The sequence below is a fragment of the Silene latifolia genome, chromosome 11 (genome assembly GCF_048544455.1).
Source record: "Silene latifolia isolate original U9 population chromosome 11, ASM4854445v1, whole genome shotgun sequence".
Taxonomy (NCBI): Eukaryota; Viridiplantae; Streptophyta; class Magnoliopsida; order Caryophyllales; family Caryophyllaceae; genus Silene; species Silene latifolia.
In genome coordinates this window covers 22,874,021-22,898,557 of record NC_133536.1, presented here as the reverse complement: position 1 = coordinate 22,898,557, position 24,537 = coordinate 22,874,021, and the positions used below count along the sequence as shown (strand labels likewise).

Genomic DNA, 24,537 nt, shown 5'->3' with positions numbered 1-24,537 from the left:
GACGTACTGGCAGAGTGGGATCACATTAGTAACATGCAAGACGTATAGGAAAAATCGGGGTTTGTGCCTTTGTGGTACTTAGAGAATATTTAAAATTTGTCTGAACTTTTAACAATTTTAATTGCTTAATGACGAGCTATGGCCATGTGGCAAAAAAATTAAAATTTCGTATTATTTACGAGCAATAAAAAATTCCTGAGTATTATACAATGTGCAAAAAAATTAAACCACACATACATAGGTCTAAATATAAACGACTCTGTGATTTTCACGGGTAAAAGAACTAGTTGATTACTTATAAACGCTAGATGCCTAGATCATAAGTTTCGATAATTATCCGCTCTTAAATGTATTACTGGCCTTTTCCCTCCATTGAAAATATTATCTTTAAGCAAACAATGATTAAGATTTAAGATTAGCCCTTAGGCCTTAATGATAGAGTATGGTACACAAGTCAAAAGGCAAATAATTAAGAATGTCTATACAAGCATGGGACATATACACTTGACATAGGCATTAAAGCTTCGCAATGAAGTGTAGCATGTGAAGTATATGGACAATACACATGCATCAAAAATGAATGCAATACAAAAACAAAAGGAAATTAAAATTAAAGAGAAAATAAAACAAAACATACTAAAAACAATTAGTCTCCCTTGTGACGGACGCTATCCGTCACAAGGAGAAGACGGAGCAAATAGATACCATATTACCTAATATGGATACTAGTGGGCCTGATATTAGTATTATTATATTTCCACTTGATTTGACAAAACTCAATAAAATAAAAAGAAGAAAAAGGGGAGTTCCCCATGCTGTAGCTCAGAATAGTTGATTGAGTACTTTGCTCCGTCACTTTCTCACTTTCCTCTCTCCTTCATTTTTCAAAACTCAATTTTCTCTCTAGTTCATTATTCTCTGTGAAAATACAAAATAAATAAAATTTTGACCTAAAATAAAAATCAACATCTCTTTAAAAAACAAAATCTCACAATCTTTATCTCCCTCATCAAGATCTTCATCTCCTATCTTCATCCTGGCAATCTTCATCTCGACATCAAGATCTTCAACTCGGCCCAGTTAAGGTGATAACATCTTCAACTCTACCCAAGAAAACCGAAGGTATTGTGTTGAACTTGTTATGTTAATTTATAAGTCGTAATTTATCTTAAAATCTTAATTTTATTTGTAAAAAACTGGGACATTTATTGATGTTATGATGGTGGTATTGATTTAATATTAAAATCTGATCTTAATGTTAAATATGGGCGTTTTTAGTGGTGTTTTTTTAGCAATTAATATTATCTCTCCTCTACAACTTCATCTTCTTTTTAACATTTCTGCACAAACTAACAAAAAATTGGTGAGAAAGAGAATAACATCATTGTACTCTGTAATAGTACTATTATATTTATGTTTATTTGAATTTACCTCAAAATCTCTTATAATTACATATATGAACAAATATGGTGATATATATGGTTGTGTTAAGAATTTAACCACATTAGTTAGGAAATGTAATTATTATACGAGTTGTATGATTTTACCCCAAAGCCTCTAAAGTGAAAACATGTATGATTAAAATGGTGACATGAGAGTTTCTATAACAATGTTATTACCTTAGACTAAAATGTAACCATTACATAATATGTTTGTTTGGATTCGAAATGTAACCGTATTTAAAATGTTGTCATATTAGTTGGAATGTGTGTGAATGAATGTTATTCTGATAACATCAATGAATGAAAATGGTGACATATGATTTGTGTTAAAAATGTTATCACTTTATTTTCGAAATGTAACCATGTTTGAAATGCTATCATAGTAGACAGTAAAGGACATGCTATCGTAGTTGAAATGCAGATGTACTTGACAAAGTTGTAAAAATGTGAGCTGCAATGAGTGGCAGAAAGAAGAGCAAGGGACAGGCAAGCATAGTAGACGGTAAGTTGAAAATGTGACCATGTATTCGGAAAATGTTCATATGTTTAGTTAAAAATGTAACCTTCTTATCGGAGTTTTTTTATCACATTATTTTGCCTGGGTTTGTCTAACCTCAACAGGGTAACATCTAAGGTTAAAACATGGTCACATATGGTGTCACTTATAAAATGTTCATATGTTTAGTTAAAAATGTAACCTTCTTATCATAGTTTTTTTATCACCATTTTTTTGCCTGAGTCGTCTAACCTCAACCGGGTAACATCTAAGGTTTAAACATGGTCACATATGATATCACTTATAAAATGTTCATATGTTTAGTTAAAAGTGTAATCTTCTTATCAGAGTTTTTTTATCACCATTTTGTTGCTCGAGTTCGTCTAAGCTGAACAAGGCAACATCTAAGGTTACAACATGGTCACATATGGCGTCACTTATAAAAATATATTAGTTGGGAATATGTCATAATGTTGGTCAGCTGATGTGCCCATTTGATGATGTTATTGTTTATAGTAATGAAGATCTCGAAATGGCAACCATAATTAGGATGTATGATGACATATATTTGAGTGTTAGTATGTGACCATCTTAGTTGTTATATGTAGGTATGTTTAGGGGAGTTGAACATTAGAGTAGTGTTAAAAGTAAAGTTTAAGATGGTGACATGTATGCTTCTGAAAGGGTGACATGTCTGTTAATAATAAAAAGAAAAGTGATCATCTTTATTAATTGGGGTACCTATTTTAGGATGTGGTTGATGGAACGTGAAGCATTAAAAAAATGGTAACAATAAGTAGGCAAATGATAACATATTTTATAGTTGTAAATGTGACTATCTCAGCATATTTATTGTAAATGTACCTATGTTAGGATATGGTTGATTATATATGACAGCATTTGAAAATGGTAACAATAACTAGGAAGTATGATGACATATTTTTTGTGTTCAAATGTGACCATCTTAGTAGTGATATGTACATGTATTTAAGTGAGTTTAACATTATAGTAGTGTTATCAGCTTAGCTTAATATGGTGACATTTATAATTAGATCATGGTGACATATTTGTTTTTGGATGTGCTTGATTATAAGTAACAGCATCTGAAAGTGGTAACATTTTTGGAATTAATGGTGACATGAGTGTTCTTATAGCAATAATCTAATTCAGAAATGTAGCTGCCATTCCATACATGGACTGGTGCTCTTATGTGCTTGATCGTTTTGACTATGCGGTGGACTTATGGAAGAAAATATTGAACTAATATGGTGACATTATGACTAAAGATGGTGACATTCTTATTTAAGTGTTTCAGTTTAAGAATGTTATTATTTTATTGTTAAAATGTGACTATTATAGTTGTGATATGTAGATGTGTTTAAGTGAGTCGAACATTATAGTAGTGTAATCAGCTTAGCTTAATACGGTGACATGAATAATTAGAACATGGTGACATATATTTTTTTAGTAGTGAAAATGTGATGATCTTAATTAAGTCGATGTACCTATTTTAGCATGTGATACATATTACAATGGACTTGAATGTAATATATATTTATTGATGTGTAGGTTGGTCTCACGCTTACATCGTCAAATAGCAGTAGAAATGCATCGTCACACGAGCTGAGGTACACCCGTGCTAAAGATCATCCACCAGGAGGTCCAAACCATCCCCCAAAGCCTGGCAAAAAGAAATGAAGAAGGCGCACATCCCGTTAATGTAACTGTCGGTTTGTAATAATAAAGGCTTAGTAGTTGGTGGTTTTGTTAATGATGTAATATTTTGGGTCACACCTTTTTTGTCATTCACGGTGTTAGGGATTGTAAAACAATCCTTGTTTTGTAACCACCTTATGAGTTTTGACGTACCAATGTTATGACATATGTAGACAAATGTGGTGACAGTGTTAGCAGTAATGTAGTAACATTTTGAAGATGTGCATAAATGTTATCACGTTATCAAGGAGATGTTATCATGTTATGTTTAGGTAAAAACAATGCATATCTTTGGTAAGGGGATGACATTTTCATGTTAGGTTTATTATATTGTGTTATATTAGTTAAGAATAATTTGTAACACAAAAAAAAATATTGATACATATCCTTGGTATGGGGGGCACATTTGCAACGGTCACTTATACATCACTATGTTTAGTCTATATTGTTTACATGTTAAAAATAATTTTAAACATAATATTGGTACATTTCTCAACTAATATGGTCACTACTTCAACTATAAGATATATGTGATCATGTTTACTCATTATGTTGCCAAAACTTGTGTTTTTATGACCTTTAACAAAAGCAAACATAAGTACAATTTTCACTTAAAGTGGTAACATTTTCAACAATCACTTATATGTCACCATCATTAGTCTATTATGTTTACATTTAAGAATAATTTAAAACATAACATTGGTACATTCCTTAGTTAAGGTGGTCACAAAATCAACCGTAACATATATGTGATCATGTTTGGTCATTTGTGTTAGGAAAACTTACATTTTTATAAATCTTCCAAAAAAGCAAGCATTATACATTTCTTAGTTAAATTGGTAACATATGGAGCAAATATTGATACATAGTACTCTGAACTTCAGTCCCTTTCCTAGCCTTCTTCTTTGGCCCATGTTCCTTTTTTTTCGTTGAATGCGCCCCTTTGTCGTACAACGTAAGGGGTCAAGAATAGGAGGCACGGTCTCATCTACGGTTGGTTGATCTTCCTCCATATTAAGGTTAGAAAGTAACAATTGAACGTCCTCATTAGCCTTAATAAACAGCTTATCCACAACGACTCTTGCGTCAGCTACATTCTGACATCTTGTGATGAGATAGTTCATAACTGTCAACATTGAACGACGCCAATTGATGGCATTTTGTTGAATGTGTCACTGACATAGACGATGTCTCGTTTCGGATAAACTGTCACAAGTTTACCATTATTAGCATTTAAACATATGTTTTTTCGCATGAACATAAGTGATGACATATACATTTGTATGCCCTAAATGTTACCCCCTTACGTGTAAATGTAACCACAATAACAATCTTTGGAACTTTAAGACAATATGACACAATTTAACCATGTTAGTTTATATGATGCACTCTAACATGGTAACATTTATTGAAGAATGTGGTGATAAGAGAAAATATGACAAAATGTAACCATGTTAACTAATGTTAATACACACTAGAATGGTAACATTTATGGAAGAATGTGGTGACATGAAAATATGACACAATATAAGCATGTTAGCTTATGTTGATACACACTAAAATAGTAACATTTATTGAAGAATGTGGTGACATGTGAAAATATGACACAATGTAACCATGTTAACTTATGTTGATACACACTAAGGTGGTAACATTGATGTAGTAACGTGGTGACATAAGACAATATGACACAATGTAACCATGTTAGCTTGTGCTGCTACACACTAAGATGGTAACATTGTGACACATTCTCTTTTAAACAAATATGTGACCATGATTAAACAAATATGTTATTATGATGACAATTGAATAATCAGACTAAGATAGCTACATAATTATGATAAGGTGGTCACATTCACTAATTATGTTAACAAATTAATAATATTGATACTTTCCTCAAACATAGGTACATATCTTTGATTCATTTTAGCGTGCACTGTTACCATTTTAGAGTTCATTGTTGGCATTTTAACCAAAGTTTAAAATTTGGTTGCTCTTGTCATATGTACTGATCTTTTATATATGTTGCTATTGTAGTGTACAGTGTGACCATTTTAGTGTTCAGTGTTACCCTTTTAACCAAAGCTTGAAAATTGGTTTATCTTGTCAGCTACTAATCTTTCACATATGTTACCATTTTATCGTTTAGTGTAACCCTTTTAGAGTTCAGTGTTACCATTTTAACTAGCACTTCAAATCTTAACATGTAAACATAATAAACCAAACATGGTGACATGTACATGATTTTTGAAAATGTCACCACCTTAACAAAGATATGTACAAATAATATAATGATTTTTGGTGTTACCAATTTCTGATTATCTAGTCTATTATTTTACCATGTTAAGATGTGTTCATATTGGTATATTCATACATTAAGGTGGTCACATTTCATCACAAAGACATGTCACAAGGATATGTTAGAACCTTAAGATTTATTCATCAGAGAGATATGGTACATTTAATCGTAAAAGTGGTCACATTTTAAAGATGACAACATATGTGACCATGTTTTAAGCATAAATGTTAGCCTGTTAAGGCCAGGTCATACCACAAAAACAGAGGTACATAACCCTAATAAGGAGGTCAAACATATAGGTACATTTGTCGCAAATGTGGTCACATTATCAACACTAAGGAGGTCACATTTTTCTCAGGTTATAGCAAATATATCCAGATTACAGTCATACCATCTTCCGCGCATATCAGTCTCTTGCTTTTCTTTTGTGTGCCAGCAGCTAACAACGACGGCGGGCGTCTAGCGCCTCTACATGACAAGGAAAATGAATTAGCAATACACCACAAACAAATCTATTATTAACCATAAAAAATTGCTAAAATTTTTACAAATGAAACTAAGATTTTGAAACTAAGATTTTTTTCCAAATGAAATAAAAATTAATACACCACAAAAATTAATAATTAAACCTATGTGACCATTTTTTACAAATGAAAGTAAGATTATAATTTCAAACCTCTCTAATTTGGATAAAATCTACTGTTTTTGACATTACAATCCCAGATCTACATATTAAAACACAAAAGATTCAAATTTTTTTAAAATAAATCAAACAAAAACCTAATAAAATTATCAATTTTTGAGTAAAAAATAATATAAAGATTTAAACTTTCTACATAAATTAAAAAAAATCAACACAATAATCAACTTTTTACCTTCGATTGAATTTTTCGCAAGCTTCTTTGGGAGTGTTTTTTTTCGTCATTGTTTTTTACCCATTGTCTTGAGGAAACTAGGAGATGAAGATCATGATGGAAATATTACCATGTTATTTTGGATTATTGTTGAAGACGAAGATTTTGATGTTGATAAGATGATGTTTTTAGAAGGAGGAATAAATTTGGCTTTTGAAAATCACAATTGGATGAGAGATGTGGTGATGGTGGTTACTAGCTAAGCAAAGGAGAAAAAATAAAGAGATGTGATGTCGTCTGCCTTGTATGGGAAAGCTCCCATCTTGTCTTTTTATTTTATTTTTTATTATTTGTTTTGTTGGTATTGTCAAATCAGCTATAAACTAATTAATATAAATATGGGTTAATTTTTATCCATATTCATACAATATGGTATCGATTTGGCCCGTCTCTCATTTGTGACGGATAGCGTCCGTCACAAATGAGAATTTGTGTACTAAAAAAAATGTGTGAGAATATAGGCGGGAGAATGGTGTAAAAGTGAGATTGAGTGATTGAAGGTTTTATAAACTGTAATTTAGTTGGCTGTTTTCGATAGCTGGCTCCAGCTTCACTTGCTCCCACTTAGCTTGCCTTTTGGAGTTTCCCCACCTCTTTTTAGATGACAAAGATGTTCTTTTAAAATCCACAAGGAAATTTTTTGTCATACCGTCTTATTATCCGTTTTGTGAGTGACATTACCCGTCACTTACTCCGACCCGTCTTCAGCAAGACTAACTGTATCAAATTATCAATAGCACGTAGTAACAGTCTTACTTGTCTGATAATAAAATGACAGATGATAATGAAGTAGTAATACTCCTGTTAGAGTATAAGGAAAATACTTGTGTTCTTTGAGAGGATGTCCTTGCAATCAAATGAGGAGGACTTTAAGCGTAAGAAAGACGCCCGCCAAGAAGATACAAGTATTTTTCAAAGTATAAAATCAATTTTAAGACTCTAATTATAAGCCTAAGTTTTTTGTTGAGATGATTTCTTAACAACTATTCCGTACAATTTATTTATTTTTAATCTGAATTCATCTTAATATTTCTTAATCTAGTATTTACGTACCAACAAATACTGTCATCTCATTTTTCCATTAAAATTCATTTAAAATGGAGCCAAATCACAAATTCACAATGCATAAAGATCCAATTAATAGTTGAACAGTGGTGGGGATTAGCGCTCGCCACTATAATTAGATCAATATTTCCCCTCTATACTAAATGAATAGGAAAAACTTAAAGTTTTCCGCCTAAAATATTTCCCCTATTTTGATATAATTTTTTTTTTCTTTCCGATTTCAATATAATTCCCCATTTAAGATTTGCTTCTAGGTTTTTTTATCATAAAAATTTCGTTCTCGATAAGATAAGTTGTAGTTAAAAGATATGCTATTAAAAAAGTTATAAAACAATATCATTAAATCTGTGTAAAAACTTTTTTTTCATTAAAATACACATTTCATGTTGTGAGTATTAGTTAAATTGTTTTTTTTTCTCTCAAATCAAAATATAATGATGAAAAACGTTAAAAAATAATGAGCGGTTAATTTACACTCTGTAAATATAGTATACTAAAAAGTAAAATTCTATAAATACCGTGCATGTATTGCATGGGGCCTATACTGGTTAGTCTACTATGCTCCGTATTTACGTACCAAACAAGATGAAACGGAGCAGACGGTTAACAGTCAACGTCGAAATTGGTAATACTACTAAAACCGAGGTAACTACCATTCTACCAATAACACTAAACTAGTGAAATTGATTAGCAATGCATGTTAGCTGATCCAAAATAGTAAACTAATGATGAAAAATTAAGAGAGTAAGTACTAGGAATCATATTGGTAGCTGTCTAACTGCTAATTACAGATAATAAAGTCAAAATTAAGCTGTTTGTTTAATTGTTCTTCCCTATAACTTAAGGTCCCTAAATCCTGCGGAAAAAAGGGGTTAACGATTAACACTAACATGCTTGCTTTACATTAAGACATTACGACTCCCAATTGATGCTCTCACTCTTTGACTCTGATTATTATATTCAATAATATACGCCATATACTGATATATTTGAGCTGGCTGTGACCCTGTGGTCCGACTTCCTAAGCCCATGGTTTTCAGGTTAATGTATTAGGATGCGGAGTCACGATTTGAAGTCAACGAGGACGAAAAGGTAATACTTCCTCCATTCAACTCCACTCTACCTATTTGTATTTTGCACAAATATTAAGAAGGGTGGGGTTAGGTGGAAAATATTGTAAATAAATAATGGGGTATAATGTAATTAAGTGAGGTATGAGTGGAAAAGGGTGGAGTTTGATGTAGAAGTAGTGGGGTATAAGGGGCAAATATTGTAAATAAGTAATGGGGTATGAGGACAAAATGGTTATTTGATATTCCTTTTTAGGAAATAGGTAGAGTGAACTTGAATGGATGAAAAAGGAAAGATGGTAGAGTGGAGTTGAATGGAGGAAGTAATATAGAGAGATCTCGAAAAAAATCATAAATTTTAACTTAAAATTTCGAAATTTTCAAATCCAATCCCCCCCCTCCCTTGTTAGGATGACAATATTTGTCATTGATGGGGCATATTCTGCACCGCTGACCAAGTCAACATGATTGAGCAAGGTCAAAGATATCCACAGCAAGTCAACAACTTGGACACTCTAGCCGATGCAGCCCATCGGCCCGTCAGCCTGGGTCTCGGCATGGCAACCTGCCAGCCGGGACACATATCCGCGTACTCATATCCAAGACCCCTCGGCGGTGAGGCAACAGGATCCGCCGGCCGGCCATAGGCCCCTCGGCCGAGGGGTAGATCAGTCTTTCCACCTGCTAGCCACTTGGCCACTACGTGACAAAAGGTGAAAGCCTATAAATACTCCTCAACCTTCACTGAGGAAAGGATCCCAACTAATCCACAACTAAACCTAAATACACTATTCACCTGGTAATATCTTCCTTATCTCTCTACAATACGCATTCAGCCAAGTAACAACTTATCTCTTAAGTTTACTGACTTGAGCGTCGGAGTGAGTACGCTTGGCACAAAGCCAAGCCCTCAGTTCGTTCCTTGTTGCAGGAGAGGCCGTGAGGAACGATTGAGACCAAAGGAGAATCCAACTCAAGACATCATTCAACAAGCCAAGGGTGGTAACTATACTTGCTCTGGAATTACACCCGGAACAATTGGCGCCGTCTGTGGGAAAAGACACTAGAAGCTAGTCACATTCATTCCCAAACAAAAAAAAAAACAACAAAAACCCACCCAAAAAGCTAAGAAGATGTCAAAACAACAAGACGCAGTCGTGACCGACGAAACCGCATTCTACCACGATGACACTTTCAACAATTCTGGAGTCGTGCAGCCCTCCACCGGCGGGGTAATCCAACCGGAGTTCGGCATGCCAATAATGCCGGACACACCGCTGCCAGCCAACCAGGTCACCATCATGGGACACGTGGTTGACATAGCAAAACTAAAGATGGTCCTGGACCTAATTAGTAATACGCCTGCTCACACTGTCACGCCGACAAGAGCGGCGGAAAACGCCCAGAGACCGGGGCCCGAAACGTGACTCGAGAAATTTGAACGGAGCACCTGGGAGAAGCCGACCCGCCCAAGTCGCGGGGAGCCCAAAGTGGGCGTGGTAGACCTAAGTCCTTCCCGCACTCATGGGAGGACAGCGTCCCCGCAACACGAACGAGGCTTACCCCAAAGGAACCAGAGGAGTCCGACTCAGCAGAGTTGGAGAAGAAGTCCGAGTCGGAGAAGAAGTCCTTCCCGCTACGAGGAGAGGAGCCGGATTAGGAATGCGAGGAGCCGATCGCCGCGCGTCGTTCGATACGCGGTCGACGACCCCTCAACGCCTACGTCCTAGACGTCCAGGTGCCAACTAAGCTCAAGTTACCACCTCTATCATACAAGGGAGACGGTGATCCGGCCGACCACGCCGAGGCTTTCGAGTCTTACATGTCGGTATGGGAACAGCCCGATGAGGTGCAGTGCCGAGTCTTCCCGACAACTTTGCATGGGATGGCTCAAAGTTGGTACAAGGGGCTTCCCGACGGCTCGGTATACTATTACGCCGACCTAAGAGACGCCTTTCTAGCCCAGTACTCTTGCAACAAGAGAAGGGCCGTGGAGACATCGGACCTCCTAACTATCAAGCAGGAGGGGGGCGAGTCTCTACGAAGCTATGTGAAGAGGTTCGACGGAAAGGTCCAGCAGATTCGAGAAATTAATCCCGAATTGGCAGCCTTCGCGCTGATGAAGGGCCTCCCAAGGGGAGACTTGAAAAATGAGCTCATCAAGTGCGGAGGACTGAACTTGGACGCCGCTAGAAAGATGGTCGACCAGGCCATCAAGGTAGAAGACTATCACAAGACCTGGGTAGGCCCCAGCGAGGCCGAGCACTCAGAAAAGAAGAGTCACCGGGAGGACAACCCGGATGAAAGACGCCGTGACAACAACGGGTCACGGACCGACGAAAGACGCCGTGAGAACAATAGGTCACGGTCGGACAAACCTGCCAGGAGACAGGACTCGACGGGCGCCGGGTGGAGTTCGGGAACGTACCATCAGAGGCGGTATAGTGATAAAACCCCTCTCGTCGTATCAGCCGCCGAGGTCTTTGCCCTGAGCAAAAGCGAGGGCCAAAAGTGGGAGAGACCCCCCAAGCCAAAAAGTGACGGTGACACGAGCCAGTACTGTGAGTACCACGGCCACACCGGCCATTTAACCAACGACTGCCGGCATCTAAAGAATGCCATTGAAGAGCTGATCCGGAAGGGGAGCCTCGGCAAGTACGTTGCCAAAGGCCAAAAGACCGACGCCGGCTCGGGTAAGAAATCCGTCTTCGAACGGATAGGGGTGATCCATGTTGTCATCGGGGGCAACGAGAACGGAGGGTCCGCTCATGGGCACAAACGGCACCTGAACGAGCTATATCAGGCCATCAACTTTGTGCCCAACACAGCGATCCCCGCTTCCAACATCCCCGATATAACCGTCGGAAGGAAGGACTACGAAGGAGTCATCGCTCCTCACAGCGACCCACTTGTAGTCAATTTGGACATATCCAACCACCTGGTCAAGAGGTGCCTGATTGACACAGGCGCGTACACGAACATCATGTTCAGGGAGTGCTTCCTCAGCCTCGGCCTGAAAGTCAAGGACTTGAGCCCCTGCACCAACCCACTATACGACTTCTGCGGGGCCGGCTTGGTACCACTGGGATCAATCGGACTCCGGTGACGTTCGGCGAAAAGAATGCGGCTAAAAATGTCCTAGCTGAGTTCGTGGTCATCGACGGCTCGTCCGCCTACAACGTTCTCATAGGCCGAGTCACCCTGAGCGAGGCTGACGCAGTGATGTCCATCCGGACCCTAACACTGATGTATGTCTCAGACCGGGGGGAGGCGCATAAGCTCATCTCCAAAGACGAGAATGACGAGGTGGTCAACGTCCAGATAGCCGCCAGAGGATGCAACATGCAATCCCTCAAAGTGGCCAAGAAATCAGAGAAAGGGAAAGGTCTATCCTTACAACAGGAGGGCGACCTCATGGATGTAACTAGCGCCGACTAGGACGTTGTGCCTTCGACGAGGCCATTAGGACGCTGGTAATCTCGGGAATAACCTATGTAGCGGCGGAGGTGTCCAAAACAGCTGTGGGCACCCCGACGCATGTTTTTACCTAAATGAAAAATCATCCAAGTATTCCATCAAAATGTTCACTCTTCCCCCAGCCGCTAGGAAGCAGCAGACGCCGACTCACACTGTCATACCGACAAGAGCGGCGATCTTTATCCGTAGCGATGTCGGCTCACACTGTCATACCGACAAAGAGCGATCTCATGAAGAAACAGCGCCGCCGCACTCACCCCAAGTAGTAGACGCCACGACAGTCACCCCAAGAGGTTGGACGCCGTCGCAGTCACTCCAAGTGGTAGACGCCACTAGCCTCATGAAGAAACAGGCCCGTCGCAGTCACCCCAAGTAGTAGACGCCACGGCGATCACCCCAAGAGGTTGGACGCCGTCGCAGTCACTCCAAGTGGTAGACGCCACGGCAGCGATCTCATGAAGAAACAGCGCGTCGCAGTCACCCCAAGTAGTAGACGCCACGGCAGTCACCCCAAGAGGTTGGACGCCGTCGCAGTCACTCCAAGTGGTAGACGCCACGGCAGTCACCCCAAGAGGTTGGACGCCGTCGCAGTCACTCCAAGTGGTAGACGCCACGGCAGATTCATGAAGAAGCAGATGCCGGCTCACACTGTCACACCGACAAGAGCGGCAATCACGACCATCGCAGTTAATACTCGCAAAACAATCAAAATGCCTTAGAAGCGTTAACACGATTGAGATACGCGCTCTAGACTGCCTCGGCCAAGCCGAGGCGGAAACAAAAGAGACACTCAATTAATAACAACCCAGACGAAGACAGAGACGCTAAAAGTACAGTTGAGGCTCAAACACTAGCGCAAGAAAAAGAGGTAAGGTAAAAACCTCGGCCAGGCCGGAGGCAGAAGAAACGAGCTCTTATTAAAAAATATGTTCAACGAATTACAAGAAATTACAAGGACAAACCAAAAGACAAAAGGCTACGGATATCATCTCCCTATGTCTGCCGTTGCTCACCATCAGCAGCGGTAGCAGCACCTTCTTCAAGGGGCAACCCAGTAGCTCCCTCAGCAGCCTTAGCCTCAGCAGCCTCAACTGCCCTTGCCCAATCGGCTTCCGCCTTGGCCGCCTTGGCCTTCTCAGCGATAGCTGCCGCCTCCTCGGCCGCTTTTTGCTCTATCTTCACTCTCGCCGCCTTCTTGACCCTCTCCTCCACGGCTTTCTCCTTAGCCTCGAGCTTATCGTCGAACAGCTTGTCGTATTTGTCCCACGGAAAGGAACCTTCAAGAGGAAAAAGCTCCTCAATTACTTCCCTGGCGGTGCTTCGGCCGGATCCGGGTCGGAACACGGGTCGGGGAGCATTTTGGTTTGGAGCATCTCAATGTCGTCCTCCTTTTGCCTGATGATGGCCTCCTTGCTCCGGATCACCTTCCCCCGGATCTCGAAATTTGCTCCTAAATTCATTCCTCTCTTTGGAGATAAAGGTCGGCATGCCTCGAACAAGGTCACACTTCTCCAAAGAACTTTGCGGCTTCGGCGCAGCAGCCTCGGCCTTGGCTCTCTCAAAGAAGGACCTCCTTTTCGGCGTCCTCCCCGAGCTTTCTCTCGGCCCAAGAGCGCCTTCTCGGCCTCCCCTAAGCCTCTCGCTCATTAAGGAGATCCGGCCTCGCCTTCGCGGCCACCTTCTTAGTGACATCAAGCTCAAGAGCGGGATCGAGCCACGGCCTTCTCTTGCTCTATAATGCGAGCACCGACCAGCTCGTTCCACCTCGCCAGCTCCTCGACCAACCTCGCACCTTCCGCCACGAGCCGGGAGGGGGAAACCTTCTGGGATGAAGGGTCAACAGTGACATTTCGACCGCTAGTCTGCGGTCGGGAAAGGGAAACCTTCTGGGATGAGGACCCAATGGCGACGTCATGATCAGCCTGCGCGGGTTTCTCACTCACTTGCTGCTCAACAGGAGCGGCGACTGACAGCGGCTGATCTACAAAATTTAAAAGAAAGCATCAGTATCAACATACATCGACATGCCGAAGAGCTGTCATCGGCAGCGCTGATGAATCGGCTAACCGAGCCACCGGATAGATCGATCGTGCTTGGCCTTCTTGGCCGAAGGGCACATCTCCTCGTCGGCCGAAGCAACGGCGGCGGTAAAGGTTGTCCGCTTTCTCTTACGGACAAGGGGAGACCCCTCCTCCTCGTCGAATCATCCCCATTAGAGATGTAAACAATCTCCACCGTCTCCTTTCGAACAGGGGGGATGGGGGTGGAGGCGATGTCGGCGCCACCACCGCCGAAGACTTTGTTCTTCGCGTACGGCGCGGCACTTGACTAACGACCCTCGCATGGGCTTCCACCGCATTCAAGCGTCTGTTCGCCTGGTCCATAAGCTCATTCGGCGACGTCCTGCGGTCATGGGTAAGAGCCTTGGGATGCAAGTTAGCAACGGTCTTATCTTTGTGCAGCCCCATCCTCCGGAGGATATTCTCGAGTCCAGTCCGCCCAAAGCGGTCGCAAAGGAAACAAAGCAGGAGTTAGGTGGAAGAAATAAATCAAAGTTCGAAGAACAAGAACATTGAGAGCAATGATGGGCCTTGCACCGACCCCACTCACCCCGCGCTAGGGCAGGTATGAGACCGACATAGCAAAGCGGCTCATCCCGAAGAATGATCTCGCGTCGGGGAATCCATCTTCTCGGCAGCCACTCTCATCCGTCTCAAAGAGCCTCATCGCCGACTTCTCATCCGCGTTAAGGTAGACACGGTGGCATCCATCTTGAGCTTCTTGTATGAAACCCACTTGTCACGCTCTGCCTTAGTCTCGCACCGCAAATTAACCGGTCTTTGGAAGAAGCGAGGCGGCGGATAATCATCCGGCACCTTAACGTACACCCACCGATCCCTCCAGTCCTTGCAGGAGGTAAGTTTGTCACGAAGCATAACCATGCTCCGTTTGCACACCGTACCATCCGACACGGTTAGGTATCGATGGCGGAGATAATGAAGCTGGCGGAATAAATTCACCGTCGGGGCCTCCCCCTTGAAGAGACACAGCCAAACAAAACCGACTATGGTCCTCATGGCCAACGGGTGTAGTTGGGCAACGGCAACGTTCATGGCCCTAATGATAGCCATAACGTACTCATTTAGCGGAAACCGGAGCCCGTACTCCAAATGCCGCATGTATACACCAAGTATGACCTGGGGAGAACAACAGACCGCTTTGACCCTCTCTAGGAATAACGACCTCGTACCCCTCGCCAAAGAAGAAATGGTCCTCGAAAAGTCTCTCGCCGGAACAACGGGCAAGCTTATGGGTCCAAGCACGGTCAAGGTGACCTTACAAGCGTCGCCGTGATCCATAACGCGCCGCCTCTCCTCATTAGGGCAAGCCTTTTCAAAGCATCATCACCAAAATCGTCATCAACCTCATCGGAGTCATCCCATTCCTCCAAAACTCGAGGATCAACTTCAGGAGAAGGAGACCTAGCACCCCGGTGCGAAGTGCTAGCCCCAGCGTTTGAGAAGACATGATAGCAATAGTTACTTAACAAAATAAGAAGGAAGTTTGTTTGTTTACCTTAAAGAAAACACTCGTAGGAATAACAATTCGAAAAATCGAAGACGAAGAAAACCCTTGAAAGTTCGGAGGAAAATTTTAGAGAATGAAATTGGTGGCCAAATTCACGGGATAACGCCTATTTATAGGGAAAAGCCCATGAAGAAGGACCAATCGGAGAACGACCCATGAAGCGTCAACCAATCGGCGTGCGGACACGTGTCGGACATGCAACCACGAGATGTCAATCGTTGCAACAGTTAGACGTCAATCAATGCAACAGTGACCAAGCGTCTTCAACACGCCTATTCATATCTCCTTGCCTATTCACCTTCCTCAACAAACTCCCAAGCATCCGCTCTCCGCCGGCCACATAATCAACCAAGCTAAAAAGCGCGGCGGCACGGGGCAATCAAAAACAACCTAAGCACTCTCAACCCCTGGTCTCGGCGGCGTCACTTTCTTTTCCACATCGGATGCCCTTTACGCATCCATGTGGAGGGGGATATGGTACGGCCTAAGAAAGACCAGGCCGAGGTAAAAGAAGCCGCCGCAGAAGAAGCCGATGCAGAAAATTTTTTACAAATTACTTGCGCAGAATATACGCTCAAACATACATCGGAGCCCATACCACGGCATAGACTACGCTGGGGGCAAATTGATGGGGCATATTCTGCACCGCTGACCAAGTCAACATGATTGAGCAAGGTCAAAGATATCCACAGCAAGTCAACAACTTGGACACTCTAGCCGATGCAGCCCATCGGCCCGTCAGCCTGGGTCTCGGCATGGCAACCTGCCAGCCGGGACACATATCCGCGTACTCATATCCAAGACCCCTCGGCGGTGAGGCAACAGGATCCGCCGGCCGGCCATAGGCCCCTCGGCCGAGGGGTAGATCAGTCTTTCCACCTGCTAGCCACTTGGCCACTACGTGACAAAAGGTGAAAGCCTATAAATACTCCTCAACCTTCACTGAGGAAAGGATCCCAACTAATCCACAACTAAACCTAAATACACTATTCACCTGGTAATATCTTCCTTATCTCTCTACAATACGCATTCAGCCAAGTAACAACTTATCTCTTAAGTTTACTGACTTGAGCGTCGGAGTGAGTACGCTTGGCACAAAGCCAAGCCCTCAGTTCGTTCCTTGTTGCAGGAGAGGCCGTGAGGAACGATTGAGACCAAAGGAGAATCCAACTCAAGACATCATTCAACAAGCCAAGGGTGGTAACTATACTTGCTCTGGAATTACACCCGGAACAGTCATAAAATTGAAACCGGTCAAATATGCTCTTATTGTATATGTATGACAAGCTTAAGACTGATATGGCCAATCTTAAAATCCAATTTAAACAAGAATTTGTACTTATAAATTAATAATATAGTGTCTCAAATTGTAAGATTGATGAAGTGTTGTTTATTTCAAAATAATCATTTTTTTAAAGGTAATTACTAAAATTCTATCTGAATTACGTACATTTATCGTGAGATTGTTTCTTATAAAAAGTCGAGAAAGAGATAATTGGAACAATTTTTTAAAAAAAAAAATCAGAGTATTTGATTAAGGAAGTTTATTTGGAGGAATAGTAGAGTGATACAATTATCCAAATAAGGGATATGTAACGAGGTGCTACATTTTGGGGGGAAGAAATTTGTTTATGATATAGGTCAAAAAAGAATGGTCTTATCATCGTCTAATTGAAATCAATATCCTTCCAAAAAAATGAGTGTTAAGATTGGTAATCAATTGCCTGCCTCTTCCATTTCACTTCATATCAATATATAATACATAAGAGGCTTAGGGTTACAACGTATTACGGGCCTTGGACTAGGCCATAAATATGACTCTATTACCCCCCCCCCCCCCCCCCGCAGTCGGAGCATAGGGGTTCAATATGCCCAACTTGCTAACTAGAGTTACAAACTGAGAAACACCAAATGCTTTAGTAAGTACGTCAGCTAGTTGAACCTTGGTAGACACAAACGAGGGGGCAATGAGCCCGGATTGGATGGCATCACGCACGTAATGACAATCGATCTCTATATGTTTGGTACGTTCATGAAACATCGGAGTCTGAGCAATCTGAAGAGCGGACTTACTATCACTGAACACTGAAATATGAGATGGATGTAATACAACCAAATCTAGTCCAAGGCCCGTAATACATATGACTCTATTAATGAGAAATCAATTAATTATGAAAAATCAATAGAGATAAAAAGATTGAGTTCATAGAATTTGATTTCCCAACTAAATTAAACCAATTGAATCGTTTAGCAATTTTAGACTAAAATCACTTTATTACTGAACATTTCACAAAACATTATCCTTCGAATTAATAGCATGCAAATCATTCAAATACTTTTCAACTTTAACATTATCATTCGAATAAAAATATCACAAATACTTATGGATAAGGTGACTTTATACAATTTTATCTGTAAAACGAAATCTTTTAATAATAACTTTTATACTCCCTCCGTCTCGGTCAATTGTTGTCCTTTGATTTTGGCACAAAGACCAAGGAAAGAGGAAAGGGCCAATTACTAGGTGACAAGTGGAACAAATTTAGTGTGAATGACCAAATTGTTCATCAAGTGCATTCTTAAAATAGAAAGGACAACAAATGATTGAGACACCCTAATATGGAAAAGGACAACAAATGACCGGGACAGAGGGAGTATAACACAAAATTTATTTGAATTCGTTTTACAACTATACTAATGTAAAACCGTTTTAACAAAACTAACTCATGCCCCATTTTTTTATACTTTAATTTCATTTCATTTCAGTTCAATTCAACCTTATTAATTTCACTTTAGCTTCATTCCGTTTCACCTTCCCCCTACTACTAAGAGAATAAAAACTCTTAGTAGTTTTCCCGCCTAAGAAAATAACTCTCAAAACTATACATGGAAAGAATAATACATTTATATTTTACCTCTTTTACAAGAAATAATTATTATCCCTAATTTATTATACAATCATTTCCATAAATGTTATCCTTCATCCATTACACTCTAAAGTTACGCAAATCTCTTTTTTATATTATTCACCATCAGTTAGACTCTAAATATGATTTTCTAAATAAAACAAATTTTTATGTATTTTTTTTATTAAAAATAAAAAATAAAAATAAAAATATTAGTTAATTATTGTAAATTGTCTTTTTAAATGCGTAGTATACTGTTTTTACATGTTTTCGTTATAAGGTAATACACATTTTAATTAGATCTTACATCACTTAAATTTATTTTAATGTCATATCATGTAACGATATAACATTATAGTGTTATTTTTAACAGTAAAGTAAAAATAGTTTGAGACAAAAATAACTTAACTTAAAGTGTCCTTTGATGGTAGTAGACTTTCGTTTTCTACCTCTTACTAAGATTATATTTAGTACTCCGTACATTATAATATTAAACTGCAAGTATAGTTAATTTATGCAATTAATTTAATAAGAAAGTTTCTTTATAAAATAAATCTAAAAAATACTGTGTTGTAGCACGAGAACTATACTAGTTTTCTATACACTTACGTCAATTCAGTTCAATTTAGTTCAACTCCATTAAATTCAGTTCAACCAAACGGAACCTCAATATCACAACAACTAGTCTTGCTTGTGACGGGTTAACCCCATCACAAGCTTGTGACCTCTCACAAAAAGGGAGAGGGGATAAGGTGGGGCACCCCCCATGTGCTTTCCATTCACCTCTCAATAGACATTTTGTGAAAGAAAGCGGTATCCGTCACAAGCTTGTGATGGATATCGCCCGTCTTCGATGAGATTTTGTGATATCACAAATATCAAACGATCAACCATATTGGCATAGTCCTCCGAAAAGCAATAATGACACAAACACAACCCACTCGCCACTACATCCAATCACACATCACAAATATATACAGAGTACTCCCTTGTTGAGTATACATCCATCTACCTCCACCCCCACACAAACATTTCATTCTCCATCCCCTACAAAAAAATGGAGAATTACCCATCATTCTCCTACCCCGACTCCGGCGACTCGTCCCCACACTCTCGCGAACCCGACTTCGAAAACCCTCCTCCCTCCTGGGACGACCAACAACCTCAACCTCAACCGCACCAAAACAGAGTTAAATTCATGGTTAGCTACAACGGCAAAATCCAACCTCGCTCTTACGATAATCTCCTCTCCTACGTTGGTGGCGATACCAAAATCCTTGCTGTTGACCGTAATCTTAAATTCTCCGCCCTCTTGTCTAAACTTGCCTCTCTTATTACCTCCTTGCCTGAACAACAATCCGGTGCTACCTCTGTTGTCACGGTTAAGTATCAGCTACCCGGTGAAGACCTTGATGCGCTTATTTCCGTTACTAATGATGATGATCTTGATCATATGATGCATGAGTATGATCGCTTGTGTAAGGCTTCTTCTAAGCCGGCGAGATTGAGGTTGTTTTTGTTTTCTGACCGGGTTTTTGGGAGTGGGTTTAGTTCTGTTTCTTCTGAACCGGGTAAAGTTGGACCGGATAATGAACCGGACCGGACTCCTAAATTTGTTGATGCATTTGCTGCTATTAATCAACATCATCAGGAACAGCAGCAGCAAAACCAACATCAACAAGTCAACTATTTGAATCAAAACGATGTCGTTTTGGAACCTCCGATGATCGCATCTCCTCCTCCACCGATGCCGATGCCGGTTCACAACAATGTTGATTTCTTGTTCGGTTTGGATAACAAAGTGCCTATTCCGGTACAGGTACCGGCTCAAGTTCCCAGTCCGATTCCGGGTCATACTGAACCGGATTTGGTTAACGAGATGAACCGGATTCAGATCTCGGCTCAAGAATTTCACCACCTCCAGCATCAGCAACAACCGTCAGCCGTATACTCACCGACAGTTGACGAAAATCTGCCGCCGAATATTTCGGCGGCATACTGGCAGCAGCAACAACAACAGCAGCAACAGCAGTTTCTACAACAACAGGTGTACATGATGCACGCGCCGCCGCAGGCAAATGTGTACCCACCGCCGGCAGTGATGCAGCCACCGGCGATCAGCGGTCAAGTGCAGGCGAACCAGGGGTATTATCAGGTACAAGGGATGCAGCCGGTGTACAGTATGCCGCCGGCGATGCCGGCTGTGAGTGCGGCGGCGGGGGTGAGGCCAGGGGAGAGTGCAGCTGGTTATGCGCAGGTAGGGTATGATACTGTGACTGGGAGGCAATTCTATTACGCTGCAGCGCCACCGCCGTATTCGGGAATGACGGCGGGGGCGACTGCGGTGGGAGTAGTTGGTGATGGGAGGAATTCTGGAGATGGAAAGGTTGTTCAGAATGTTTCCCCTTCTTCCGGCGGTGTATGATTGCGAGTAATTTGGTGATTTAAAAGTAATTATGTTATTTAAAATGTAAGTTAAATTTTTAAGTGTTTAAATAATTATATAATTTTTATTTTTGAAGTAGTTTTATTTTATATGAAAAGATGGTTTTATCGTAAAAACGTTTTATTACTCCGTAGTAGCTAGTGTTTTTTATTATGAGGTGTATTTTTTTATATTATTATTATGAGGTGTATTGTTGTTATCATTATTTTTTATTTTTTTTGGGTATGTATTGGCGGAATAAAGTTCATAGTCGATAGTAGTAAAAATCGATTGTTTAGTAGTTAGTGATTTGTTTATGAGGTGATTTGTTTTATGGTAAAATCGTTTTATTAGTAGTTAAAGATTTGTTTATGAGGTGTATTTTCATAGCCGATAGTAGTAAAAATCGATTGTTTAGTTCTTGTTGTTTTGAATAAAAAAAGTGAATGTTGGAAATATTTTGTTTTTATTTACAGATATATACTTTAATGTTTGAGCCGAAGGTTTATAATTCCTCGTATGTAAGATAGACAGATAGTACTTGTATGATTTTTTTTTTTTTTTTTATGTAGACGGTTTTTTAAATCCAAAATATTGTTTGAGATATCTTTGTCCCTTTTTTTATGTTTGGATTTGACACAAAAAGATCTTGGAAAAAAGAGATATATATACTTTGAAAATACGAATAAAAACGCAACATGAACACGGGAAGAAAAAGAAAATGTTTTTGAAAAGAGTATTTTCACAAAACATTATACCTCTTGTACTTTTAATTAGTATTTAGTAAGATGTCGTTTAGGACTCTTAATTGGTATAAGGTGTTATTTACGACTTTAGTCGGGAAAATATCACAATTCAAAATTATCTCTAATTTTTTGTCATTTTGGAGTTTGGACATGGACACTTATATTTTATCCACATTCAATAACAACATTATTTTTAGCAATAGTAATCAAAATAAGTTTGATGTGTTGATGTCGGCTTGGGATGATGAGTAGGTTACACGGTAATTGTCATCATGGATATGACTTGTTTTCCAAACTCTATGCAATGTCAAATAGTGAGAAAGAGACATTAGTGCATTTTATACATGGCGAATTTGGTGATAGTTATTGAACATTTTGATGAATTGTTCATGAAAGGTGTTATTTTTTCTAGTGAGATAGTGATTTGGGTTTATGAAAAATTATTGTATTGTCTTGGATGACGTATTCTTTACACTTAAATCTTTATATTCCCTCTTATTTCATTTATTTTCCTTTTTTTTTTCCATCCAATTCAAGTTTTGTTCACTCTTTTCTTTTTTTGGACAACTTTGTGTGGTCTAAAATTAATTTGATGTGGGGCCATGTGTATTGTGTGGTACAAATTGATTTTCTTAATCCTTGTAAAAAAAAAGGGAACAACAAATAAAACAGGTGCGAGTAATATTTTATTTGGTAGATTACCCTTAGATGTAAGGAGTACGGTTTTTTCGGAGGACACAAATTTTTTTTGGTTTATTATTTCATGACCCATATTTGTAGTTTTCTCATTTGTTAATTGTTGAATCCTGCTTTTTATGTTTCATAATTTTCATTCTTCTAATCGTTTTTCATTTGTCCCGTGTCATTGACTAATCATCTTGTCTTCTAATCTTGAAGCTAGAAAAGTAAGCAAGCACACAATTGTTTGCAAATACTTTGTGTAGTTGATGTTAAAGAAAATTAAGATACAAGATTGAATATTTCAAATACTTTTGTTTTTGGTACTCTAGAGGGGGAGAAACCCTCAAACTCGTTAATTTTTTTATTTACATTTAAATTTTTGGTACAACCATTCCAAAAACAGGACGGTAAATAAGGAATCGAGGGAAGCAAGATCACCTAAATGATCCCACGTCTCTTTCAAAACCGGGCAGCCACGAAGAAGATGCTCTATGGTCTCCTCTGTCAATTGACATCGAGGGCAAAGCAGGTCGTCTGACATGTCCTTTCTTACTCAATTCACATTGCACATTAGCCTACCATGTGCAGCGAGACATAAAAACATCTGAACTCTTTGTTGCATCGGTAATTTCCAATTCACCGGAGCCGGATTCTAGGTTAACCACGTGTCCCTTAATTTTGTAAGGATTTGCGATCGAAACCCTTGTAAATTTGAAAAATGCATCATCAAAACTCAATTTATTTATAAATTAAACGGGTCAAGTCTAATAGATATTTTGAAAGATGATATAGAATTCTAGATGAGTAGATTCCATATCGTGCACTTGACATTTCTCCCTTATTTGTGTTGGTCAAATAAGAGTCCTAGAATTCAACAAAAATCAAATTGCTATGAAGGAAGTGAGTAACAAGTGTATGAAGAGTCAAAGGTCGATGTAATGAAGTGGGACATGTTATATTGTTATGCGAAGGCGTGTTGCCAATACCCGTGACTCCGTGAGTGTCTTGGGCTCTTGGCCATTGCCTACATTATTCTAGCGTCTTTCTATTGCTCTACTACGGAGTATTATTTTTCTTCTCCACTGCCTCTATTATTCTATGTATTTTGAGTGTAAAATGAACTAAATCTGCTCAACAAAATACGAGTAATTTTCGGCCAAATAATATCTACTCAAGCTCAAATGTTCGAACAGGCTCGAAATAGCTCAAGCACGCCCTAATTTGATTAATAAATATGAATTTGATTATTGATTAAATATTTTATGGAACTCATTTGTTAGACCGTCAGAAACGTGTTCCGACCCCTTGACCATGCAATTTCAAGTATTTTGTACAAATTTATTGCATCTTAGCTGCAAATTTATAATTCTTCATTTTAGAAATATTTGATCCAATTAAATTTTCTCAAACAATGTTATGTTAGACTATAAGATCATTGATTGGACCTTAACTATCACCTGAAGATCATTTTGTACTATGATCAAATTTCAAGCTTTTTTTTTTTTTTTTTATCAATCGTATTTTTAAATGAATACTCACAGTATAAAAGTCACGAATTTTAAATAAGTTTGTAAAATAAACCTACATGGAGACAGATAAAATGCATGAGATGACCAAAGGAAAAAGCTTCATAGTTTACGCATGAAAATGACGGAAAAGTGTACACACATAATGAAAAGCACACAATGTCTTTTTGCCATAGAAAGGACCAT

General features: G+C 39.6%; 1 protein-coding gene and 1 long non-coding RNA gene across 4 annotated transcripts; both read left to right on the top strand.

Moving 5' to 3' along the window:
* Positions 1-810: 810 nt before the first annotated feature.
* On the top strand, positions 811-3,872 carry LOC141613267 (uncharacterized). 3 transcript variants are annotated; one of them, XR_012529234.1, is made up of 3 exons: positions 811-1,122; positions 1,829-1,944; positions 3,508-3,872. It is a non-coding gene; the product is annotated as an uncharacterized LOC141613267 (long non-coding RNA). The 3 variants fall into 3 exon arrangements; XR_012529232.1 differs by having other exon boundaries at positions 816-1,122; positions 1,853-1,944; XR_012529233.1 differs by having other exon boundaries at positions 817-1,122; positions 1,864-1,944.
* A 16,009-nt stretch (positions 3,873-19,881) lies between these two features.
* On the top strand, positions 19,882-21,770 carry LOC141611381 (uncharacterized). Its single transcript, XM_074429906.1, has one exon. The coding sequence runs from the start codon at positions 20,031-20,033 to the stop codon at positions 21,396-21,398; it is 1,368 nt and encodes a 455-aa protein (XP_074286007.1). The 5' UTR covers positions 19,882-20,030; the 3' UTR covers positions 21,399-21,770.
* The last annotated feature ends 2,767 nt before the right edge of the window (positions 21,771-24,537 follow it).